The sequence below is a fragment of the Fringilla coelebs genome (genome assembly GCF_963513975.1).
Source record: "Fringilla coelebs genome assembly, chromosome: 1".
NCBI classification, from domain to species: Eukaryota; Metazoa; Chordata; class Aves; order Passeriformes; family Fringillidae; genus Fringilla; species Fringilla coelebs.
The window spans coordinates 119,300,680-119,328,003 of record NC_140028.1 but is presented as its reverse complement, the minus strand read 5'-3'; the positions used below and the strand labels follow the sequence as shown (position 1 = coordinate 119,328,003).

The 27,324-nt window shown below is 40.6% G+C and overlaps 1 protein-coding gene across 1 annotated transcript in view; it reads right to left on the bottom strand.

Moving 5' to 3' along the window:
• Positions 1–27,324, bottom strand: part of JAZF1 (JAZF zinc finger 1) — a gene marked incomplete at both ends in the record, with an annotated part of 186,964 nt that continues 159,640 nt past the window's right edge. Inside the window, 2 exons of the mRNA XM_084211686.1 lie at positions 1–177; positions 6,593–6,762. Of these exons, the coding sequence (XP_084067812.1) occupies positions 1–177; positions 6,593–6,762 (347 nt within the window). The remainder of the gene's footprint in view (positions 178–6,592; positions 6,763–27,324) is intronic.

Sequence of the window (27,324 nt, the reverse complement as noted above, 5' to 3'; positions counted from 1 at the left end):
TTATTGCTGCATCTTCCTGATGATCTCAGCAGACACGGGGGGATGGAAATTGATTGTGTGGTGCCGCAGGCCCTGAGCTGTCTTGTAACTCTTTCCACAGCGACATTTGAATGGTTTGCGTACGCGGATTTGTGTTCGGTGGCCGTTCTTGGCGTGGTACTTGATACCGTTCACATTCTGTGAGGGAGAAGGGAAAATGTCAGTGCTCAGGTGGGCTGACACGGGCTCTGCTTCCGGTTAAAACCTGAAAATGGATCAATGTTATGAGCAAAATCCTGTAACTGCCAGGAGCCAGGAGCTCCCACTGGGTATTGCACATGGGCTGCGCTCCCAAGGTACCAGGTGGGACAAGGAAAAGAATTTCAAAACTTACCTACCTGGCTAATCCTGATTTTTATCTCCCAATAGACGTCACTTCCCCAAGCACCATCTAATGGACTCACACATGGTTGCTCTTTGCGTCCTGACATCTTTTTAATATAGCACTGACAAGTCTTATTCAGAGGTTCATTTACAAGCAAACAAAGAATTGGCATGAAAACTCGGGTCACACCTCTTTAAAGAGCTGAGGCTCCCCCATGGTGGGTCTGTTCTGTTTTGTGTCATTGTTTCTCGATACATCTTTTAGCTCCAGCAAATTCTGATCGTTTACACATTGCCTCCAAAGAAATAACTGCAGGGAATGCTTAACTCGAAAAAGTTACACAGGACACTTAAAAAATAATCCAGAGAAGCTGTCTTCAAAATGGCTATTGTTTGGGAATACTCCACAGCTAAAACTGGAGAGCTTATCCCCACTAGTACAAAACACAGCAACACAACACACACCCCGTTACACTGGCAAGGGCAGGAAACAGGCCACACTTCTGCCACGTCAATGAAAAACCTTACTAAACATAAATCAAAGTAATTCCCCTGTCTTCCTTTTCACATATTTCTGGCCAAAATGGAAGAAGCTGTTGTGATCTCAGCAGCTGTTTTGATACTGTTCTGTGGAGTATACTGGAGTCTCTCATCTGCTCCCACTAAAAGAGCTCGGATTTTTGGATGAATAAGCAAAGGCATACTGTCTTTCATTTGAGCTTCTCCTAGGATGAAACCGAAAAAGATAGTGTTTGTGACAAAAAGAGACAGTTCCAAGGCTCTCCTGTGTTCTCTCTAAAGATTCCAGATATGTATCTCAGTATTTTTTTAAAGATTAAAAAAAATAGAAAAGAAAAAGCTAAAAAGCTAAAATCAATTAACAGCCTGCATATTAAACAACCCACTAAATTAGGTCTTAGGGATTTTGGCTTTGCTGAACGACTGCCTGGTGTTACATATAACAGGAAGTCCCCTTGGCTCTTTAAATAACAAGTTTTATCAATGTGCAGCTTACAGTAAGTGGAAGCTCCAGCTTGGAACTCACAGAAAAACTGTCTCAAATATCCACCCTGGAAAAGAGGTGCAAGACTATAAGCAACTGCTCCTCCTGCCAATTCATGCTCCTCTTCTCCAGAGCATCCAGGCAGTGAATGCTCAACCTGAAGTTGCAAATCCAGCCTCTCAATTGTCCTTTACACCCTTAACAATTCTGGACAACCCCTGCACAGCTGTCTCCTGAGATGTGGCAGCTGAGAATCCCCCACCTCCAACACCAAACAGACACAGGAACACGAGCCATCAGGGCAGGATTTATCTGGGTGCAGAGCACTCATAGGAGGTAGAAAGCTGTAGCACGACTCCAAGAGCACATCACAGCTACCCATCAGCCTCAAGAGGAGTCAAGGGGATTCCCTGCAAGTAATCTGAGATCCTGGGGCAGCTTTTGGATTGTCTCACACATAGTTTCAACCTGAAGCACCCACAGGGCCATTGGGGTGAGGGGGCCAGGGTTGTCACTGGGTGGAAGGAGGGCTTCATGAAGTATCTTTCATCATCTGGATGGTGATGGACCCATCACCATCCTTAAGGACTCATGCCTTCAAAAGAGGAGAAAATCTGGGGGTGACCTGCTAAACTCTTGCTTCTGCAGTGAAATTTTTAAAACAAGCCCCATTACCTATAATAACAATATTTTCCTAACAAAAACCTCTTCCTGTTTTAACTTCTAATTTTTCTAAGAAATCTCTTCTAGATACTTTTGAGCTACTATCAATTGCTACAGACACTGTAAATCTGCAATCACGAATTTCCTCACTATTACATGCCAATGGTACTCTTCTCCTGATCCAGATTTTTTAACAATCCATCAGCCCCAGTACACCCATTCCTTGGAAAAAGGGGAGAAAGTATTTTCAGGCAGAAAAATTTAAGGAGATGCTAAAGCAGAAACCTAAAGGAATGAATTGGGCCATGGAAGGTTTGAAAAACTGTAACCACACAGAGCATAAGGAGCTTGTGTAATGTGAAATTTGACCTGTACTTCTGTCTAAAAGGAAACTGTTGTTAGAATTACAGTGACTCTTCGGCACTTTTTCCACTGCTGCAATGTAAACACTTTGTTGTACGTCTGGGCTGAGTTTGCTGAGGTGCAGCAAAAGCCATGGCCAAACTCGTACATCACTTTTATTGCTCTGGTTACTTAGGTTGCTCACTATTTACTCTCACAGATGATTGAGGAAGAAGATGGCCATAGAGAAGGGCACTCTAAAAATCTTGAACAGGAGGAAACAATTATTAACCTGGGACCAGATCAGGAGGCGATAGAGAAGTTTAGACTGGCACTACCTGGTTTGCAAGGACACAAAGTCTCTTGCTGGGCAGGGCCCCTTTGGCACGGCAGGATTCACAAAGGCACTACACTGCAGAGAACTTGCCAGCCCCACTTCAAGTAGGAAAAGACATCTCAAAAGGATGATTTGAGAGATTTCTTGTTTCAGCCTTGGACATTCATACATGTTTTTTGTACTCTTGGCTCTTCATCTCACAGTTTTCTTTGTGGGCCCAGTTCCTCTGTTTACTTGCAAGCTCTGGCTTGCTCCTTTCTTTCAAGTAAATTCCCTTGTTTCCCTCTCACTTCAATATTCTCCTTCCCTAAGCTCTGCTGAGTTTCACCACTCATAGACCAGCCTTCCTGGGGGTTTGTGCCCCCTGACAGGACCCTCATCCTTTCACCTTCCAGACAGACCAGCCCAATGCCTCAGCAGCCTTGGAAGGTACCCCTTCTTCTCTTGACCAAGGGCAAGAAAAGTCATGGATATAAGCTACAATATCTATATGCACTGCAATTTATGATTCTTTTTATTACTAATTTTGCACAAACTAGAGAATTTAGGACAAACACTCCAGGGTTTTCTCTATACTAGCATATATGCATTATTTGTGGGGTTTGTTGTATCTACTATGTTTCAAACTTAATTGGCTCTTTGGATGTTGATTGAGTAAGTCTATCTGCACCTTAAACACATTTTCAAAGTCCTTCTCCAGAGCTACAGACCACTCTGAGGTATTGAATAAAAGGAAAACTAATCAACACTTTCATAAATCCCCATTTTAGTTCCTACAAGGTGGTATTTTACAAAGCACATTAACTGCTCAATATCCATACACTTCTGGACAGGGCATCTAAATGTGGATGTGAATCCAAAGTCTGGTGTGGGTGAACTCCACACAAACAAGGATTACACCTTTGGCTTCCTTGGAATCACATGGATGATTTTCTAAGAATCAAATTTCAGGCATCAAAGATGAATCACAGGAAGAAAAGTTATCCATAAATGGAAAACTAGTAAGTAATTATAACTTCTTCTCTACCTTGGGAAGCATAATTAGGGAAGAAAGCAAGCTTCGGAAATTAGTCCAAAGACTTGTGGTATAAAGCATCTAGAAGTCAGTGTACTTCAGGTCTATTTAGGTGTTTCTGACTATCCCACATGCAATTTAAAGAAAAATATTTCTCCCAGGACCTGTGGCTTCTCAAGAAAATCTCTGCCACACTGTATAGACCGCTATACAGACCACCAATACATGTTATAAGCAAAATATATTTTAAAATAAAGTTCCTGAAGAACGACAAAATCTTTATGACTATTTGCACTGCCTATGGGAAAGCGCCAGGAGACAGCAGCTGGGCAGGAGGCCAGCAGGGGCTTCTGATACACATCTGGGCTTGTGTATAAACATGTTCTCCTTACAGTTTCCATTGTCCGCCCCAGCCCGTTCCTTTGGAGTGTTTGTTGTACTCATTCTTGTCTTATTTACCTTTCCATAATGACTTTTCAGTGCAGAGGCCATCTCTTATCCTTGAACATTGTTTGCAAAAAGGTGCCCCATCCCTACTGGGTCCTTTAAGCAGTACTGAAATACAAATAAAATCTCTAAAAATACCATTCTGCTTCTCAAACTTACGTCACCTAAGGCCAGACAAAAGAAAACTGTGTATATCGTCCTTTCCTCCTCGCTCCCTAAAGGAATGCATCCTTTCTCAGCCGTAAAGTGAGCCTGGCAATTACTGTATGTGCATGTCTGTGTTCCTGTTTGGAGCACTATAATTGTTTTACAGTCCTGACTGTGATTATCCAGTACCCACCAGAAAATCCCAGTGCTTTGATCACAGGACTCCCTACCCAGACTCCATCAGACAAGTGGGTTAAGCAGAAGGAAGATAAAGAGGAAACAAGAAACACAGCTGACACAAAGCTAAAAGGAAGGAAACAAAGATAAAAATGCAAAAAGAAAAAACATAGGCTGAAAATAAAAAAGGGAGGAAACAGAGCCCACAGAAAAGAGAAATGAGGTGAGACAGAGTTTAAGGAAATGTGCTTTTCTATCAGGACTAAACAGAGGTGAGTCTCTTACAAGAATATGGTACTTTTTATTTACTGCCGTTCCCTGTCAGCCCCTCTAAGGGTCATTAATTTGTTCCCCTGCCCGGCTGGTCTACCATTAATGGTGTACAAGATATCCCTTATAGACAGTCCTCATGCATTTGAGATGAAGGTAGTGAGATAGCAGAAGCAGGCACAAACAGCTTGCTCATTTGGGCAATAAAAAGACAGAGGGCTGGCAGTCAAACAGAGAACAGACAGGATATAGCAAATTACAGGGTTCTCCTTCCAGACTTTGCCATTAAGCGAATGTTTTCTGCAATGCATAGATGCCCTCTGGGCACATGACTTCTAACAATCACCATGGCTTGTTTGCTTCCTGAGCTAGGGGATTTAGCTTTTTATACCATACCCTCTGTCAGGCACAGCTCCTAACACACAAGGAAAGTACTGATCTTCAATAATGTGAGTTTATCTGCAAAGTAATGTTTGCAAGTAGTCCAAAACCATCTTTACCTCTGTCCTGGCTCTGGAGATGGTGTTCAGTTTTTCCTGGAACTGGAGATATAGTTCAGGATAATCTCAGCAAAAAGACTTGTATGTCCCTAAGAAACAAGCACACTGCTTTCTTTTCCATGTTTTATGAAGCAGTGTTGTCAGGGTTAAGTGGTCTGTACAGGAACCTGAGTCCTGTGATTTGCTGCTATGGGAGCTGCTGCAGCATCACTAAAACAGGCTTTCATCCACTACATGCTTTCCTGCACAGGTTTTCCATTCTTGCCACAACTGCTTTATCTCAAATGCTATTGGCCTTCCTCTATTTCTATTTCACACTTCTGCTCTCTTTTAAGTCCCTACTTACCAGTTATTTAAAGGACAAGCCATTAAATACAACCAACCCAGCCACCATGTTTTTTTCTAGGGTGTACAGTTGGATTTTCCAGTAGTTCATGCAAAAACTTTGGAAAACAACTTAGAGGAGGTATGCTAACCCACTACTTCCATTATGTCAGTGGTTAGAGAAAGCCATACTGAAGTGCAAGATGTTCCACACAATTTCCTCTGTCTCTGCACTGATGCATGTGAAGCAACACCCCTGTAACATCCTGGCATATTCTGTGTTGGCCAGCTCAAGGTTCCAGTTTAGAAATGCTTCACTCATATAAAAAAGACAAAAAATTTCTCATGATGGAGAGCAATTAAAGAACGGGGCAGGGTGGGGTTGTCAGGGAATTGTTTCCCAGGGTATCACACAAAGGGGTGCATGTGGGGTCCCTGATGGCTGTGTAAATGTGTCATGGGAACTCGGACCCAGGACAGAATGATGCCAGAATTTCTGCAAGACTGCCTTCCAAGGTGAATTCTGACTTGCACAATGTTAACCACCACATTCCACACATCATCTTTAACAGAAAATGCACCCTGGGCACCGTCTCACTAAAGAGGAGGCAGTATCTCTGGGAGTTAAGCAGAAGGAATTGTTTCTGGCACAGATGGGCAGAAGCTTTTTATTTCCTATTTCTGAAGGGGGCCCAAGAGATTATTTTGCTTGTAGTACCTCCGGCATTCTGCAATTAATTTGTCTAAATAATAGAAAGCTCATTAAAAACTTTTGCTCATGTAAAGCAAGAGTTGCTATATGTAATCTCTCTTGACAGACGTCCCTTGTAAAACTGATAAACTTGGCTGTGCTTGAGAAGAAACTACTGAATAAAATATTCTGCTAAAATATCACAAAGATAATTGTGAAAATCTATTAAATGAGAAGAGTGCAAACTGATTTTAGAGGCTTTCCCCACCACCTACACCAGCAGGAAATGAGGTAGGTCTGCGCTGCTACTTACCTTATATCTTTTTTTACATCCAGGAACAGGACAGGCAAAAGGTTTCTCATCCCCTCCATTCATGCACATTGAACTAAGGATAGCTTCAGAGCTGATAGCACTTTCTGTAGTCCAGGACTCATCACTGTCTGATTCTTCATAGTCTACTTCCTCTTCATCATATTCGCTACCTAGAAAAGCAGGGTAGTCAGATAAAACAAGAATAAATAAGAGCACAGCAAGATAACCCATTCTGCATTTATTACATCAGCTACAATGACTTGTAATTTCCCCACTTTTCTCTTTTCTGGAAGACAGTTATTTTAAATTTTACAACCGTATCTTTCTTGTAGTTATTTATTCCTTCATAAAGACAACAGTGGTTCTTTTTCTAATAACCAGGACAGGCATTATTAATATATCTTCACAAACTGTTAACTGCACGGCACAGAAAGCTCAAAGGACTGATTTTAAAACACAGTTTCATTGCTTCTCAAACACCAGGATCCTTGCATCTTTCCCAGTGCCCTAACAGAAAATGTGCTCCCTCCCCTCCTCCAATTAAAGCTAATTTTAAGGCATTTCTTTATGCAATACAATACTGAAGAGTGTAATTCTACAGATCATAAACAGTGTAAAATAATATGTTGACAAGTCCTAATGCATTTACTAGCCCTTTGGAATTAATAGGAATTATAGCACAACATTAATAAGAATTATATTGTAGCAATTATAGTTGTGAAATTCATTCCCTCAGGTGTGGGTATAAATTGCATTGTGTGGCTGCCCTGAACAGACCGCATTATGTTCCAGATATGCAAAGACAGCCATCTGAGCAGCTGGTGCTGAGTTTATTTATTATTTTTAATTGCAATAACTATTAATGAAATCCTCTGAAGAAGTTAAATGTGAAACAAGAGAAATTAGAAAAGCAGAATTCCAACTGTAAAAATACACTTGAAAAAAGAAAAGCAGGGGAGGGAAGAGCCGCAGCTGATTAAAAAGAAAATATATGCACAGAGGGAGAGAGAGGGAAAGCTGAGGGAAACTTCTGTGGTGTCAGCAGGAGGTGGTGCTGTGTTTCCCCTCCCTTTTCTTCTTTCCCTTTCCCAGCTCTGCTAAATTTTATCCTTTCTGCTGAAAGACAATTTGGCTCCGAGTGCTGGAATAGCTCCCGCTATTAAAGACAGTTATGTGACACTTGCATGGCTCTTCCCTCATGTGCCCTTTCAGTGCACAGCTCTGAGCAGCCCTACCCGCCGAGGAGAAAATGCAGACGGATGCCTCATGGTGCTTTAAAACATTCTGAATTCACAGGGAAAGCCCACACTGCCAAGTACGATGGGTTTTTAGGGGTGATTCTGCTTCTGCTGAAACTCCATACTTACCGCCTCTTTGGACTCCCCCTTCCCCAGCATTCCCAGTCAGACTCAGCTCTGAGTAACAACACGTGGCAACTGGTAGCTTCCAGCAGCCAGGGCTGCTGAGCTTTGCTCAGGACAGATGTCAGGCTGTCCACGTTTCTGTCCCGTGGCTCCCATCTGTCCGGGATGGAGCGCAGATGAGCAAAGAGGGACGGTTTCCCACCAGAGACGAGCGTCGACACGAGCGCACGCACAGGCCCTGCAGCACATCTGGAAAACTCTGCCCCGCCGACTGCGGCTCCTCATCCCACTCGGAATGAGCGAGAGCCAAAGAAAGCATTATTGACCTCTTAAAATATTTCTGAACTCTAGGAACAGTTAACCTAAAATGAAGTTAAGAGTTGTTATAGTTTAATTAACTAATAAAAAAATGGAGGCAAAACCACAACTCTGCTTCTACGATTTCCTGCCCTTGATTGTATCTTGATGGAAAAAATTCCTCAAGCTGTTCCTTTCAAACCTTTTAGCTCAGTGGGGTTTTTTTAAAGCAAATTAAACAGAAAACCCTATTGTAAACACACATATGCACTCCTAGGATGACAAAACATACAATTCTAAACACTGATACCAACATTTTCTGTCTTTATAATCCCCCCCCCCCCGTTGTGTGCCCCCTTAAGAGCGAGTGATTTCCGCCCAAATAGGATTTTGTCCTCCTGAAGAAAACATCATTTGAAACTGTACAACATCTCTTAGGGACACCACTCCTTTCAGTGATGATAAGGAGTATGCATTCATAAAGCAACAACCAGTGCTCTTTAAAACTTAATATGCAATATGATGTATAAATAAAGAGATACACAAAACAGTGGGGAGAAGCTGCAGTCAGTGCTATTTTGCATTTCCTTAGGTTTTCCTAAAGGGATTAGGGGGTGCCCTTTTAATTTTTCTAGTAGTTTTGTACAGTAGGATCCAATTCTGTAAAAATGTTTGCCTGTACTTCAAAGGTAGACTCAGTGAAAGAGAGAGACAGAGGAGTCCAAACTGTGTGTGTATGGGGGAGATCACACCATCTTTATGGTTTGCTTTTCATTGGCTTACCAGAACAAAAATGCAGGATTTGGTCTAGTATATTCTAAGCAGCTCTTTAACCAGTACAAGCAAATGCTCCATTATCTTAAATTTTTAAATTCAGATGTCACTACAGACTTTACAAACACAATGAGCTTTTTCAGATGAATGACCATATAAATATGTACTTCTTCTTGAACAAAACAGTAATACTAATGGTGCTGTATGACTTCATATGAAGCTGGAAGTGCAGTCTATCATTGCTTTTATCTAACAGTGTCCTACCGAACTCAACTCTTGAAAAAAAATAAATTAGAAATCCCAAATATATTTAAAAGGTATAAGGAAAATGCAAAAAAAAAATTTACTGCCTTGAAAAATTTCATTAGCAATAAAAATTCAACCTTAAAATAATTATGTTGTTTCAGTTGTTATAGAAAAACAACACTGATTTAGTCATGCTTTTAACTGATTCTGCCTCAGAATTTAATTTCCTCAGCTGTCAGTGTCTAAGAGCAGCAACCCATGCGGTGCCTCACCGACTGCGCGCAACACATCAGAGAGGGGGGAAATAAAACAAGAGGAAAAACAAAAAGCACAACGCGCAGGTTGGCGCTGCCATTATAAACAGCCCCTGGACGAGGAATTTTAATTAAGTGGCGCAGGGCTGAGCGCGGTGGCTTTGCCAGGCCGTTCCCAGGCGGAGCAGGAGGCGCTGGGCTCTGTGTCAGGTGTACAAATGCAACCCGAGCCGGCGCTGCCCCGGCTCCTGGGCAGCGTTCCCGGGGAGCAGCAGTGCGCCGAGGGGAAGCGCGCAGCAGCGCACTTTGATCAAGATAGAGTGAGTTAATTGCTTGCCTTTTTTTTTAAAAATTTTTTTTTTAACTTCGTTGGTGTTTCACAATTATATCTGTAAATATTTACTTTTATAAAGGAAAAAGAAAAAAAAAAAACCAAACCAAATTTAAGTGCCTTTGCATCTAACCTATGGCCTGCTCCAGGGTGTAACAACTGCGTGACTTGGGCAGTGTTGGCAGTAAATGTTCAGAGAGGTCCCAGAGAGCTGCCTTGCTGAGCTCTGCTTGGATGCTGCCACGCTCATGGAAAACAGGATGCTCTGCTGGGGCACGCTGCCCTTAGGGCACTGAGCTGAGCCATTCCTGTAGCATGTGGGCCAATGACTTTACCCTTCCTCCTCACACTTGGAAAGCAGACTGAATGTCCCTCCCACTGAAAAATATGAGAACTAGGCTTCAGAAGTCTGAATGGCAAAAAAAACCCTCCCCTAAAACTCAACAACACACAGTTCTCTAAGACAAAGCATCTAAACATCTGCCTGATAGAGAAGCGCACGTTCAGCAAGGCACTGTACAAATATACAATATTATTACCATAACTAAATACTAGTTCTACCATAGCAAAAAAACCCCAACCCAAAACCCTCTCTTCTGGCAATGCTTTTTCTGAGGCTTCTTGCTAGATCATTGCTCTTTAACATAATATCCAGTTTCATCATCTGGCTTTCATTCAGAGACCCTACGCAGTTCTACCTTGGCCTAACCTAAACCACTGCTTTATTATCCAAATAACTCAGTGACATCTTCTTAATATTGCACCCGCCCTCGCATGCAATATTCCCTCAGTCCTGGCCCACAAAGCCATTTCCCCGCTCCTCATTCTAGTGACCCTGCCAAAAGACTCACTTCATCTGTGCTGCCCCCAGCAGATCAAAAAATGAAACAAAAGAAAGGCAAGGAAAGAATGCTAGCTCAGCCTTTTTTTTTTCCCCCTGCAATTTTCCATGCTGAGACAATGCCACTGCTCCTCAAAGGGGAGGTGAATTCCACTAGGCACAGCTCACATTGTATGCCATATTGAAGCCAAACAGCACATAAAATTACCTGCTATGAGAAGCCACAAAACATACTGGGTCACAATGGGTTCCAGCAAGTTACTTCTCTTGTAATTTTCACACTGCATTTAAACAACCCATCACAAATAAGGAAGCTGTCTATTTCACAGACAAAAGTAAAGACATGCACAAAAAGGGATTATGATTACTTCCTGCAGGGTAAGAAGCCTTTGTAGTTTGACAAAAAGCAAAACTGACCATAAAGACTTGGTCTACACACTGCTGCCGGTCAGTTTTCCTATCAAAATCAGTGAGAATATCCCTTAATCCTACAGCAAACATCTTACCTCTTCAATGCCCATCTACTACTTTTTCATTTTCCAGTAGATGAAGTCAGTAATTTAAAGAGCTCAGAAATGGTTTGCAGAGAGCTAATTCATTTGACATTCTGGAACAGATAACATCCCAGCTACACTGCTGAAAATCAGGGGCCTCATCTTTTATATTTCTGGGGTTTATTCTGTATTCACGCCACTTTAGCCAAGATAGATTCTGCCTTTTGCATGAGTGAATTCATTCTATTGTGAGATTTACAGAGGATTTTCCCCTGAACTTGAAATGGATCTTGGTTCTAGCAGGTGCACAGCATTTGTTGCTACGTCGCTTTTCAAATCTAAACCCTTCTCTGCTATGCCTTTAAATATAAAAAAGACAAAGCTGATTTAAACCAGCACAAGCTGTGTGTGCCATTTTAATGAGCAGGATCTATCTTGACCTCTGATCAAGAACATTATGAGTTCTTCCTTTCTCCTCCCATGAAGAAAAGCAAACCCAAAACGTCCTTGCCAATTATTTCTGTGACCAGAAAGCATACATTTAAGTATACAATGAATAACTATGAGCAAATAGCCTACTGCAGTGGGAACCAACATTGCTAGTGTCACCGAAAGTTCATGGTAATTCCATGGATTTCTCATAAAAATTCAGCTTCACACTTTGTCCCGTGTGAGACTTGCAGTTTGTATTTCATGGAAACAGTTTTATGAGAGCACTTCTTATGTTAAGAACTTTGCATTCCCATATACTGTGACAGTTTCCTTGATAAAAAAAAGTGAATTATTAATATTGTGTGAATTTTGGGTTAACACTAAAGCACATTTATGGATTTGTCAGACTTCTTCCTTCATGGATGCACACAGCAGGGACAATGTTCCTACAGCTGATACTCATTGCTGATCTAAAAACGTATCAAGTCATTCAAAATGAAATATTCTTCCTTCATATAAAGAACAGGAAATAAATGCTCGGGGCAATGAAACACAAAACAGTCAAATATCAGCAGCCATGCAAGTCTTTAGTCTAGGAGCTGTAGCAGGACTCTCTCAGCTGAGAGCTGGTACGGGTGGCGCAGTGCACTGGCTCTGCAGACTCCAGCCACAAGTGTCAGACACTGAACCATCCAGACACACCAAGTCAGGGTCTTTGCTCGCTTGCTTGCGTTGGTGGGTGGAGAGAGGGGACTCGGAGGACAGAAAGTGGTTTTCAGCCTTTGTAAAAAGTCCACTGAGATGAATTTCTTACATTTTCAAAAACACTTTTACCATTTATGTCCACAAAGATGATGTAGACGCAACTGAAGAAAACCCAGAGCATTGTGCAGTGCTACAGACACTGGCACTTTGGACAGCAAGTGCCATTCCAGAGTTTGGATTAAGCATTTAAGTACAACAAGCACTAGGCTCACCTCAGTGAAGGCCAGAGCACGTGGGTATGAGCACAGGCAGTTGAGCTTTTGCTCTTCTCCCAGTAAATATTCCTGATCCTCATTTCTGGGTGAGGAGGGGCAATTCTGCGCTCAAAGCCAACTGCATGCTCGGAACTTTGCTGTCATTGAGGTGGTTCTGGTTTGTCCAACAGGCACTTGCCAGGGCTGACAGAGGCCTCCATCCCTCTCCATGACCACAGCAGAGCCATGAAAACAGCAATTAGGACTCACCACGGCCCTGGCCCGGCGCCAGGCAGGGCGGGGGCTCAGGGCTGTCCCGCTGGCCGCTGCCAGCCCTGCACAGCGTGTCCCGCGGGCTCTGCCTGCTGCTGTCAGCATCCTCCTCTTCCCATGACACCAGCCAGAGCGGGATTTGGCCAGAACAATGTCTTCTGGAGAAACCACCCTTCCTTTTCTCTGTTCCAGTCCTCTCCTAGCTCAGATCAAGTATCAAGCGCTACATAATGAGCTGTTAGGATGTATTGCTGCCCAGAAGAACTAATTTTCTATTGTCTCTAGCTGAAGCAAGGCTCAGCTAATGAGTAAGCACCAAGAGAATTTCAAAAATGTACCTCATGTAATGATGTGAACACAGATTCAAATACAAAGAACAGTATGTTTTTTTTATCATTAATTTTAGGCACAAGGCACTTGAAAGCACTAGAGAAAGTAAGTTAGGCAAAAAACCCCCACAAAGCACTCTTCTGTGTTTGTTTGCATCACTTGAAGAGAAGTTTTCAGACCACACTTTCAGACCTCCACTGCTATACCAAAGGAGGGAACATTTAAACATCCAAGGTTATGGGAAGGTGTTTCTGGACATCCTCCCCCTTCTCTCCCAGTCAAATGGCAACTGTAACTTGCACAGTCACAGAGACAGCCTGAAAAGATCCTTCCCCCTGCTATTTTGGAGGGTGATACTTCAAACAGGGCGAACCCACACATAGTTAAACATCCAACACCCAAGTGTTTTAAATGACATGGTAGATAGGTCAGTTCCAACATTTCACACCAACCGCAGTTCTCATTTCAGTGCTCTCAGTGTAAGCTCATACTGAATTTTAAGTGACTGAAAATGTATCCCTTTACAAGGTTTGGATTCACTTTGAAAAGCATGCTAACACTCCTACTGGTAAAACCTAAATCTGAATACATTGTATTTTGGTATCTAATGATTTTGGCTAAGCTAACCTATATGGGAAATCACCTTAAAATGTTGGAGGTTAAGCTAAAATGATAAAGGTACAAAATAAACAAAGTTTTATATTTAAAGTGCTATTAGTATGACATTAGTGCTACATATTCTTTTTCACTGTCAGCAAAATGGAGAACTATTTACACATGAGATCTGCTCTGCATTTTGGGCTACTAGAGAAACAGAACTAACATACACAGGTTAAAAAAAAAAGAAAAGAAAAAAAAGTCCTCCAGAGCTAATACTGGGGTTGGTGGAGCAGCTGGATTCTATCTGGCCTTAGGAGCAACTGTATGCCATTTTCTTCCTTGATATATCTGTGTCTTGATACTGGTATAGCAAAGAACAGCCTTTAAAACTAAAGCACTGTAAATCCTAATCCAAAGTTTATAAATCCACTTGCACACCTATATAAGCAGATTTGTTACAACTTATTTAATGTATAAATGCAAACAAAACATACATGTAATAAGATAAATATATTAAAAAAAAAAACAAACCACCTCTTCCAATTACTTATGGGACAGCAACTAATCACAAAAACATGCATGTAAAGAACTGATTCTGGAAAAAAACAGTCAACTGATACCACGGCATGTGTTTCGTAGAGCAGGGCTTTCTGAGAACGCTGCAGAGGTGCTAAAGCAAATTGTTATAATGTCACTGCACAATGTGCTGTTGAGGTTTTATGGTCACACTGCGCCAATAGTCTCGGGAAGTTATTTTGCATTCTTATATAAACTTTTTCCCCCAATCCTGTTTTCCACAAAAAAGGGCTTTCAATAATGTACGATCTTGTGTTTATACACAGTACAGGAAAAGCATGATAAACCCAAGAACACAATCTCTACTTTAACCATATTTAAAAACTAGATTTCTACAACTTCATGTAAACAAGAATAAGCTGTTAAACACTCACCAAAAAAGAACATAACCTTCCTGTAATTAAATGGCAGTGTTTTACATGGCACTTTTTAAAAATCATGAAAATAAAAAAAGTAAATAAATAAACCAATCCAGCAGACCCCTCCCAATTTGAGGCTTAACCTGCAAAGTAATGTAACAGTAATAAAACCTATGCCAGCTGGAATCCTTTCTTTTTCTGGCTTTGGCATGAGAAGCAAGAGCAGGTATATGTTTGAAGAAAAACAAAGTAGGACATTTTCCACCTTTAGTCACAGGATGTTAATTGAACTCTGGCAAATGTTTAAAGATATTCGCAAAATGTTCAAAAAAGAATTAAAACCAGTTGGGGCTGAGAAAAAGAAACAATCCATCCTTCCTCCCCTCCCTTCTCTCCCCTCAAACATCTGTTCCAAACTTATACTCCAAAAACCACAGCGAGGAACAGTCATAATTAATGTTATTTTGGCTTTTTAGTTGCTAGGCCTGCATTCCGAGGTTAGAAATACAAAAATACAAGTTCAGGGCACTATTACCGTACTTAAGGACTCTCCTGATGCATGTAACAAAAGTGCAGTTTTTCTTTTCTCTTCTTTACCCCATTTGATAAAGAAAGAGAAGAAAAAAATAGAAACGGTACCAGGAAACAGTTCCATGTCGAAGATAAAGGATTACAATAAAAAGTACCTACATAAATGAACTACACTTTATGAAGCTATGAAAATACATTTGAGACATGTTTTATACATGCTTTACAGCTGCACAAAAGCTATCCAGCCACTTACAGGGCAGGCCATAAAACTGCTAATGCACACGGTCCCTCCGCGCCCCAACTGCCGCGCCGTGCCATTCCCGCAGGGATGCGCTCAGCTCCCACCAGGCTCCCCCTCCCCAGGCATCGCTGTCACTGTGCAGGTACAGCCTGCCCTACACCAGGAGTGCTGCTGCTTTCAGCAGGATCTGGCTGGGCAGGGATTTCCGAGGTGCTCCTGGGAATGGGCTGCAGCGTGCAGCGTGCGCGTCAGCGCCGGCGCAGCGCACAGAGGACCAGGGTGCGGAGGAGCTGTAGAGGTGCAAGACAGCTCAGTGCTTTTTCAGCAGCTTTGGGCTGAGGAAATGTCATGCTTATGAGGCTCAAGAGGGCTACAAACCCCTGACCAGCATCAAGGGAGGCAATGGCAAATTCTCTACTTCAATGCACTGAAGGGGCAGGAGGATTTAAGTGCATGAATATCCACTGACCACTTCTCTCTGCCTGCTTCTGAAGCTGTGACCATCTAGATTTAAGAAACACCATCAGCATGATTTGAGAGCTAGCCCTAAGACTCCCAATTACCAGTAAGGGCTAAAATGGCTGTTGACTACTGAGCAAGAATCAAGGCTTTTGTCATTTTAACTCCACAAAAAATCTACAGGAAAGATCTGTTGTGTTTTTAATTAATCCTACTTTGTGTTTCTCAGAAAGAAATTAACCCAAGCATAAAAACACATTTGGTGGGGAGTCATCTCTCATATTTAAAGACAAGGATTCTGATAAAGTGTACAGTCTGCCTGTTACGTTGTCACAAACCTTTCTTTGAGGCTGTCATTGTTTCAATCAGGTCTACAAAACATCTGCTAGCAGGTGTGAGTTGTTTCAGGTGACATATCACTGGGCTGAAATCAAAGTAGTTTTCAAGTTGCTATTTTCCATTGCTCCTTGGCTTCTTGAATCCTTTGACATTAGAGGCAGAAACGCTCAGAAGTTGTTGTGAATGGCACTGCCTGACTATATATGGAAAAACCTTTCAAGAGGGAGACGATGCTAGCAAGGACAAAGCACCAGCCTTCATCTTCACCAAGAATTAGTGTGGTATCTTCCACCTGCCAGCCACAAGCACTAAAAGGATCTTGTGGTTTTAGGGGTCAACAAATGTTTCATGGATTTTAGTTCATTTGGAAATACACAAAAGCTACAAAGAACTCTGTTTTTCTTAAAATGTCACATACTTTTGAGAATCTTGTACTGGCTAACATCAACTCATGATACACCATTTCCCCTGTGAAGTAAACCTCTCTGGGTTATAAGTCATTGAGTGTGAAGTGGGATGTTAGTCCTAGCTTTTTATTACTTCTGATTTGCTTTGGCCACAATGCAAGGAAAACTCAAACATTTGCTTAAGTTTCATCATCTTCAGCACACTGAAGTGCCGCCTGAATGAGTCTGGCTTTTTTTCTGCTAAACCCCAGCACTGCTGTCAGTGTGCAGACATGCAGCACCAGTGGAGTAATTTTTTCAGTCCTCGAGGTACTACAGTGGTACAGATAAATCCCTTTTAATGTTGTAGTGTACTACACATATACGTATATGTGTTACACACACCTAAATTTAAATAAACACCTAAAAGCTCCATGTGGCTGCTACCGTTTCTAACTTGGAGAAAAACATTTGTGTTTTCAGCTAGGAACTTTCAAGATAATTAGCAGATTACTTACAAAGTTAAGTAGCAAATAAATAAATAAAAATCCTTCCACCAATTGGCCCTTGCAGTATAAACACACAAACATGAATGCCATCATTGTTACCCAGAACTGCTGAAGTAACTTTTTGAGTGTCACACTATTCCTACGTTAAACCAGTTATGCCACAAGCTGTGAAAGGCAGACACAACGTGCTTTCTACAAAATGCATATTTTTTACACATTTGGAGAAAGACAGGTCTGTGTGTGTTGGGTGTGCTTGTACACAAAAATCCCTGTCCTGTCACAAATTAACACAGATAATCTTTACTTTTAAGCTTATTGTACATTTTTTGTTCTTGACGCTGTTAAAAATGGTTTGCCAGGGTAGGTTACTACGATGGGGATTATAAAATAGTTCCTGTGCTTGGAAGTACTTTAAATCTACAAGCCATGTTTCTATTGCTGCTTTGTAGCTCAAACCCCAAAACTAGTGATGATTTTATGAGTTGCTGTAGTCTAGACAACTCGGTTACTTTTCAATTAAATTGTTCCTTGGGGAGACTACTGTGAAAATTCCCATACAATTAATTACAGGTATGCGCAATTAAAATACAATTCTACAGCACAGTAGCTTTACAATTGCTGGTGCAATTTATGTCTGTATCAAACAAGAATGCTCTGAAAGGGCTGGGAAGATGAAGTACAGCACGCCGAAGATTACATGTAAAGCTACCTGTAGTGAATCAGATGAAATAAAAGATGAATAAAAGATGAAATAAATTTTTGTGTGCCCTTTCCTCTGGTCAGATTCAGAATTTTACTAGAAAGCACAAAATCTGACAACTGAGCTAATCTTCCCAGAACATATTTTTATAGCAAACTGGGCTCAATGCATTTTTACTGCCAAATTGAAAGCAAATCAGAAATTTAACAGAGTTATAATGAAAATGCAGCCATAAAGCAGGAAAATAAAGAAAAACAGAAAATGCAGCAAAAAGCTGAGAGGAATCATGATTAAAAAAAGTCAACATGTATTTCCCCTCACAGCAAAGCCCCATTTTCCCCCATCAGTTATTTTCATATTAGTCTTACTTTCCTCTATGTACACTTAAAAATGTCCTTTTAACTCTAAAAGCAATTTAAATGGTTAGAAGCAACACTTTAAAATAATATAATTCCATGCATATAGTATAGGCCTTTTTGTACTTAAGTTATAAGTTAAAGATGGAGCTAAACAAAGGACTAAGCAGGGGAGGTTATCATAGCACATGTCTTTATGCAAACCATAGAAAAGATCAGATCCAGTAGAATCTCCATAATTTTGCTCCATCTTCACAAGTTTACAGGCTTGGATCAGTGGAAATACCAAACCTCTGAAAAATTAAGACACTTATGGGTCATGTCAGCTTGTCTTGCGCAGCCCTGCAGAAATCCTACAGGATCTGTACCCCAAAGCTACAGGACTATGGAAGAACTGTAGTCATGGACTTGCAGCCTTAACCAACACTCCTCATTCACCTGGTCCATGTGCACTGAAACAGGTGGGCTTTGAGGGGTCCCAAACACCCTGTAAAACAAACCAGATCACTTCTGTAAGGCAAACAGGGCTGGGGTTTGCAAGTCCTTACGACTCTGGTTTTGCCTGGGAGATAAAAAAAAGACACCAGGGCGTCCCTTGTAAGAGACACAGCCATCAAAGTGGGCCAGCTCCCATCCTGCCTCCTTTTAGTTCAGCCAAACCACAGAGCAGGTACCCAGGAAATTGCACAGCTAAAGGTCAAAAAATGTGCAGGTCTGCCCAAGCGAATGTCTTGGTCTTCAGGATTATTTCAAGCTGTTTGGTTTGGAGCTACAAGTTAGTCTAAGATGTGACAACACTATTGCTGTGCCTACAATATGGAATGATCTCTGCTCTGCAGATCCTCCAAGCCCAAGTCTCAGTATGTTCTGGGAATGTCAATCTTTTGGTTTGGTTTAGCCACTGAGTAACCAGGTTAATAGACAGTCTTGTCTCTCTAAGGAAGCCAGGCAGTCACTGACAGCTGATGATTGCAAGGAAAGAAGAAAAAAAATCAGCTTCTGAGGCATTTAGCTGAGCACAACGATGAACACTTGAACATTTTTTCACTTTGGATTACTGAAGAAAGAGCTAAATATGTACAAGTTTACAACCTGGCTCCCTAAAATTGGAATGTGACATCTAGCTCTGAAAAAACATCTTTTAGCTGTGGGAACAAATCCCACCTGTTCTAAGAAAACCCCTATAGGAAATAATTGTCCTTTTATTTACAATTTTTCATTGTTATTAGAAACCTTCTATTATAGCTCTATTCCTTAAGGTAGAAACTGGAAACTACTACAGATTTCTCTTATTATTCATGCTTAGTCATCGCCTCAGCCAAAAGCTCATGTTAAAATCTCATACCATATCTAAGCACACATATATACTATAGTTAAGCCACACATGGATCAACTGTTTTGCACAATGTCATTCATTATTTTTTTCATTATTTTGTACAAGAACACCCATAAGGCTCTGTTGGAATAGGTGCCTCACACTGCTAAATGCTGGGCAATTATATGTACAATATTAGTTAGCATGCAGGATTAATATATGGCCCCAAACCTGCATTTTGACTCCAATAAAGAAAGCTCTCCTGTGTCATCTACACAGAAATGTGAAAACCCAGCGACAGTGAAGCGCTTCAGAAGGAAATGCTGTCAGGGACCACAATCCAGTTTCCACAAGATATTTTAACATAGATTTTTTTCCTACCTTGCAGGACTGAAATATCAAATGTATCCAGACATTCATTATGCTAGAGAACTGAATTAGGTCTTCATTTTGTGAAGTATGCCTTACTTATTTGCCCATAGTGTTTATCCAAGAGTGAGTCCATATATCTATTTTTTAATAAAAACATAGCATAAAAGTTCTTCAGTCTCTGAACAGGCAATTAAACAAGTAGAAAGTTCTGAACAAGTAATGAGATGATTCCTCAGACAGCTGAAAGTCTGTTTTTTCAAGCTGCAACAGAGCTTGCTTGATTCATACTTTACTGTGCTGGACACCCTGTAAGTCAAACACACAAAAACTTAACACTTCTCAACAATTTAATACAACAGCCCTGGGATTTGATTTAATATTTCTACTTTTCATTATTTTTTTCAATTACATCTGCATGATACTAGGCCACTTTAACATGAAGTGTAATAATTAAATTTAAGCATTTACAGTATGCTAACACAGGTGAAGAATTTTTGAAGTGAACGGCTAAAGCTGGGTTTTCGTGACTACATAAATTCTTGAGCTCGCAACTCTGCAAGTGGTGAATACTCCATTCCAGTCTGACAAAGCACTTGTTATGTGCTCCAAGTCAGGCAGCATTTACTTCCCTAGCATTAGGTGCTAAACATTAATCATGTGCTAGAATTTGTAGCAAATTCATGTGACCTGAATTTGTAGCATGATTTTCAAAATGCCATCAATGTGTACTTGTTCCCACTTGTTTGTCCTCCCAAGCCTAATTTCAAGCTCCCTCAAGATCTGGTAAAGGAATATTGTGCAATCCACTTTGCTTATAAAAATAAGCCCACCACAAAAGAGCAGTATCTCTCTAGCTGTAGCAATATTGAGTGAATCCTCATTGCCCAAAGAGAAATTTGTTGCAGATTATCAACTGAGCAGCAGACTGAATGGTTCAGAGCCTACTCTCATTCAACCTAACATGGAGTTCAGAAATGCCACCTGCTGACAGCAGCCAAACAGATTCTGCTATAAATAGCAGTTCTGCAACAAATTCAGCTTAATTCAGCTATGTATTAATAGCACATCCATCAACACAAAAAAGCTTTGAGCACCAAACTCCTCCCCCTGCAAGTCTTCAATTAATTTGTGGGGGGAACACCCCTGTTATTTCACATTTCTGCTGTTCTCTAAACTCACAAAGTAGTTCAGCTGAGCAGGTCTCTTTTTCTTGCTGGATTCTGTTTAGTGTGCAGTCCCAGCACTCTGTGCAACAGCTGTCTGTGCCATATGATTACTTCATTGTTGAAAGCCTGACATATGGAAACTCTACTGAAATGTTAGCTGCTTTGATACCTATGAAGAGGAATGAGCTTTTACATTGCAACAACGCATTTTTTCAACAACTTAAAGCAAAAAAATTGAAACACACATTTAGAATCTAAACCATATTAGTTTCCAGCATATGCCTGTTACTCTATTTCAGTGCCCAATTCCAAAGGCTGGTTACTATTGTGGTTTTGGTTGCTATTACCAGCAAACAATGGGTGGTTTTCTTTCAGCTTTTGCATTCTTGTTAAAGAAAAGGGAACAGATTCAAGAGGAGGCCCGTGGGATTCCTTCATGAGTTATCCACGAAGGCAAATTTTACACAGCAGAATTACAGGAACGGCACTTCATATCATGGAGATAACATACATGAGATGACCAGGCTTATTGGGAAAAGTCCCTGACTGCCACACAGTGTTTCCTTCCCAAAATCAAAGCTTCCACAACAGACGGCTCCTTAGTGGACCAGAAGAAAGGTGGATCCTTACAGATCAATTTCTGAGTCCCAGCTGCCTTTGGCAGGTAGAGAAAGGAGCTCCTTTGTTGTAATATGCAGGCTTTCCTCCCCTGTAAATTAGTCACCACAGAGGGAACAATGATGCTGTAAATTATTTCATCAGCAGCATGAACACTTGTAGACACAGAAGGAAGCTGTAACTTTTTGGTCACTGTTTTGCCAGTAGTAGCATTTGAATCCTGAACAAAATCCATCTGAACGAGAGAAGATCCTAAGAGTCGGAGTTTTTAGGATTTATTAATTTTATTGAGTAAAAATTTATATATTTTAGAAAATATTCAATCTTAGAACATATTCCCTAATTATGTAAATGGGATATGATTCTCCTTAATTTAGTTACCTAAACCTGAATCAAACACAAATATATTTAAAATTATTGCAGACATTTATGAATGCAATCACTCTAGGTATAAAAAGCACTCTTAACCGTACCAGGCTCTGAAAATAAGACACTAGGGGAAGACTGATTTTTTTTTTCTTTTGATTGAAAATTAATTGAATTTCACTTTCTGTTACAGAATGACATATTATATTAGGTCGTGTTTCACCACTAGTATGATTTATTAGACAAAAATTGGCCCATTTCACATAGTGTGTTCTGACTGAGATAGTGCAGCTTTAGGACTACTGACAAAGCTACAAAGCAATCATGATTTCAGTTTTAGTATATGCTCTATATATCTCCAAAACCACTCCTTTATTATAAATCTGCCAAAGCATCATTCAGATAGTATCCTCAGATGGCAAATGCAGTAATTTCTACATCGACAGTAATAATTTGGTAGCCTCAGTAGTATTTTTTTTCAAGTCTCACAACATTACTTTGCTGAATTTTTAGGCATATTTGATTAAAATATCACTCTTTAGATGTTAGACTTCTTAAAGGTTAAGGCAAATCCTACAAAGCATTTTTTTTTACTCCAGATTAAATGATTTATTGCTTTCAAGTTTTGCCAGAAAGGAAAGAAACCCCAAAATTGTAAAGTTAGTTATTTTCTGTGGGTAGAAAATGGAGTCACCTTAGCAGATACCGAGACTGGACTGGTGGAAATTTCAAGGAAGTCTGGCATATTTAGAAAGGTAAAAACTTTCAAATGCAATAAATCAAAAATGACTGTACAAATATGACTCCCCAGAAAGGCATTTATCCCAATTAATAAGACAAACCAATAGTTAGTCACCTACTCAAATGACAGCTGTAAATCAAAATGGGACTTGCCAATTCTCTCATGGGGTCAGCCTATGACCACCCATGAAAACTGCACTCTTTCATCTCTTTCCCAAGTGGAAGGGCTGAGGAATGGCCACAGCTGTTCCAGGCAACCACAGCATCCTCAAGACTTCGTGCCAGGACTGGCTGCCATCCACTGCTCCAAATGATCAGGCAGTAAATAGGTCTATAAACCTATTAAAACTGCATAAACGTTATAACTTGTAATCTATATAAAATAAAAAATAAACAGGAAAGGATGTCCGAGAGCCAGCTTCTTCACAGCAAAATGAAATGCTAAGTATGAGGTTTTCAAGTACTCCATCTTTTCTTTTTCTTTCTTTCTTTTTTTTTTTTTTTTTTTTTTTGTGCAGAGGAAGGTGGGAGGGCGCAAGACTTAGGGTTGAACTATTAAAAAGCCAGTTGGTGGTATTAAACTCTTGCTTCAGGATTTATAGGAAGGCAAAAAATTCACTCCAGGCTGAAATTTACTATTCCAGGCCTAGAATAGTTAAAAAAAAAAAAAAAGTCATAAATATAAAGGAAAATAATAAACACAAAAAAGCGGTTTTGGATGATTTTTGGCATTTCTTCAATGCAGAAGTGGCTTTATTTATTTTTGTTTTTTGAATGAGATCCATCACTATGAATTACTTTTCTAACTCAAATTTGGAACAGGTTATTGTACTAATTAATTCCCAATAAGTCACTATCACTGGATCTCTTTTAAAGCTTTTCAGTATGAAGAGATATCATAGCTTTCAAAGGAATGTCACTCCTCTGACTTACACTCAAAAAGCCAGGAAGTTAGGAGTGGAAATTTCATCTGTGAGCCACACAGATGTATGAAAACATTCAAAAAATTAACAACGTATGTTAAGGATGCAATGCCAGCCCCATTTTTATCCATAACTAGACTTCATTAGTCTTGCGGGTTTAAAATCGACATTTAAAAATAAAAGCAACATAAGTTTTTGTGACTTAATTGACTGCTTCTTAAATAAAGAGATATTTCAGTATTTGCACACTGCTAACATCTTTCCAAAATAAGCTGTGTGCTGGTGCTACTTTGCTCTGTTTCCCTCTCACCCTAAGGAGCCTTTATTCCTGATGGAAGCCATTTCTTTTGCTAAATCCTGCCTGTGAACTCTCACAAGACCATTTAAGCCCTACTAAACAAAGTCTCCTGGGAGACGCTATTGTTAAAACAAAAACCGGAGCAAATTTTTAAAGTGAACTTTCTGCAGCCATTAGAGGATGCAGGTCTTAAGAAGAAGAGAAAACTTGTTATAGGAGAGGGAACAAAAAGCCAAATGTAAGCAGAGAGCATATGCCAGCCACCCCAAGGGAACAGAGGGGAGGTATAGAAAGTTAACTACTGCATTTCTGCTTCCCACCAAAAACACAAACGGGCCATTTCAGGGGACTAACACACACAGAAGCTGAGGACAAATACATGTCTACCTCATCACCTGAGAAGAGCCTTAAAGAGCATGCTTCTTTGCTGAATATTCCTGCTTCTCTATGAATAATCTCCTTTCCCAAGAAGCAGGAGGTGCTTTCATGCGCACGTGCGACATTCGCAGCATCGACGTGGGTCAGCCTGGACGCTGCTCAGCTCTGCCTGAGAACGAGGCCCCGTGGTCCTTTGGCACAGCTTTTTACTGTAAAACTTAACAAACACCCTCTGCAGCCAAAACACCTCCAACTGCTTCTCATCATGTTTCACAAGCGGAGTGGGTTTGAGTCTGGCCACTACACAGGTGAGAGATCATTAGATGAAATTGCACTCTGCTGAAAACTTACAGCAGGAGCTTCAAACCGTCGGGAAGCGGCCAGGCATCGCCGTGGGGACATGCACCAACGTGACTGGGATCCAGGCAGCTCCTGGCTTCACCCAAGCCAAGACTAACAGCCCTGGGAAAGCCAAGATGAGCAGCTTACCAAAAGGGAGGACAGGACATGGAAAAGGATACTCAAAAGGTGAGTGCGGTTTTCACTTTCTACGCTGAATGACGAGAATCCGTACGTGACAGACACTCTCCGCTGAGGAACGTGTGTCCCATGCCACCTCACCAGCCTGCAGGGCATGATTCCTCTCTGGCATCTGAAGTGGCACCACCTTGGGTAGTGACAGTAATGCCAGGCACACTGCTGAGCCCTCACGAGCTATCCAACAACTGAGACAGCAGATAATAAAAGGGGAACAGCCATCCTGAGAATTTCATGAATCAACTAAGTCAAAGCAATCCCATTTTATTTTTGATAAAGCATAGGTCTAAAGGAGGATGAGGACAAGGATTATATTTGGATTATAGTAAATTCAGGGCATAAGGCATCCTAAGGGAAAATAGGCTCTAGGTTTTCTCAAGTCACCGCAACATACATGTTTACCTGCATACAAAGATGAAATAACAAGAGCTTTCTCAGAGTACAAATCAAACAGGACTGCATGGAAGGAATATAGCAATACTCTTCATTCTCACTGGATGCAGTGGAGGGTATGCCTGTAGGGCTTGAAAGCTGTGTAGGCACTGTGAGGCTGAAATGTAGGACAATTTACATACTGACAATTGTTTCCCTGAAAAAGATCTTGCCCAACTACCCTCGGTTACAGCACCTTGCTAGTCAATTGCCATGTATACTTGCACTTGAGGGAAAAAGATTTGCACTGGCCAATAAAAGACACGTGAGCTGCATATCTGAAGTTAGTCTGCAACCCCTACTGGGCTGCCTCTCCAGGCACTGCACCCACAGAAACTCAGCCATGGCATGAGCACCTCATCTACCTAAGTTAGAAAAGAATCCTACACCAAGTAAACTCTGGGAAAAAAAAACTGTAGTTATCAGGAAAAGCTCAATGCTTACTTTAGGTCAAGAAAAACTTTTAAGATGAGAAAAATGGAATTTCTGGGCTGAGGCTGCTGAAATGCAATGCAGTTAATAGTAAATTTTTAAAGAAGTCTTAAAGAAAGAATATGTGTTTTTAGCTACTAGGATGTTACAAACCCTAGCTTTGGAAGAGGGGTCCAAAAGGGAACTTGGAACAGAGGGTGCAGAAAGTGGAAGCTGGTATTATTTATAACCTGGCAGGCAGGACTTGCAGAAATGCAGCCATAGCAAGCTGATTCTCTTAACTGCAGGTAAAACAACATTCTGACTAACTTTAAAAGTTTGGAAAATATACAAATAATGGAAATTTTTTGGTAGACAGACGCTGATTTTTTTTCTTTAGTATTTGATGGAACATGTTTCAAAGAGTACATTGCTAGCCAACATTGCTGACGGATGTGCAAAGTTATACTACCTGACCACATCATGAATTAGCCTTCTCAGGAGGAGCTGTACAAAAAGTAAACAAAAGAAAGAAGAAACTCCTTGCCACCTGCTGCAGCATGTCAAGGAAATGAATCAGTTTGTTTCAAACAGGAGATAATTAAGAAAATCTAAAATTTTCTGAATTATATTACAGCTTTATCATTTAGCTTTTCTTGACGTTCTTCCCTTTTTCATAACCAGGGACATACTGAACAACTACTTCATTTCACAGCTTGCAGAGAGAACATCTCAAGTACTGCTACAAGTTTTCCATTTAATCATTAATACTTAGACATGAAATAGCCTATATAAAAAACATGTGGTGTAACAGTGTTTCAGGGCAGTGATGCTCAAGTGATTTCCTGCTAAGGAGAATATATTGAACCTGTTTATTACAGAATAAACTAGCCCTACCTTATGCATTTAGGTTTTTAGAAGAAAACCCTCATGTTTAGTCTGAAGTGTACCAGAATTATCTGACAAGATCTCTACCTAAAGTAAATCAGACTGACTTAGGCCAAGAGATCTGGTTCAGGATAGCAAGCAATTTTCAGCTACTCTAATCAGTGCAAAAAAATTCCCAGGATTTTTATACCCTGGAAAAGCACTGGAATATTAGCTTTTGAAGGAAATATAGATCCCTTTTTCCCTTTATTTCTTTTCATGAACATAGTTTCCTAATGAAAGTCATTTCTACATGATGACAGCAGCAGAACATTCCTCCCTGACCACTTACTATGAATTCCACTTTCCCCTCACCAAAAAGAAAGGGGGAAGGGAATGGGGTAGGGGGAAGATACTGACCACTTCTTTTAAATCTTTAACTGTACCATAGCCAGAGCTCTCCTACTGATTCATAAGGGGTCTTTGCACATTTGGCATTTCTGATAAGGTTAGTTTCTTCACATAATTTCAGCTGCAACATTTAATGTCCTACTTTAGCAAAGAATTTGGAAACAAATGCCCAAACACATTTTAGGGACCGCAGACCAAATGTAAAATAGCACAAAGCTTTTCCATTTTATTTTTTGGGGGCTCTTC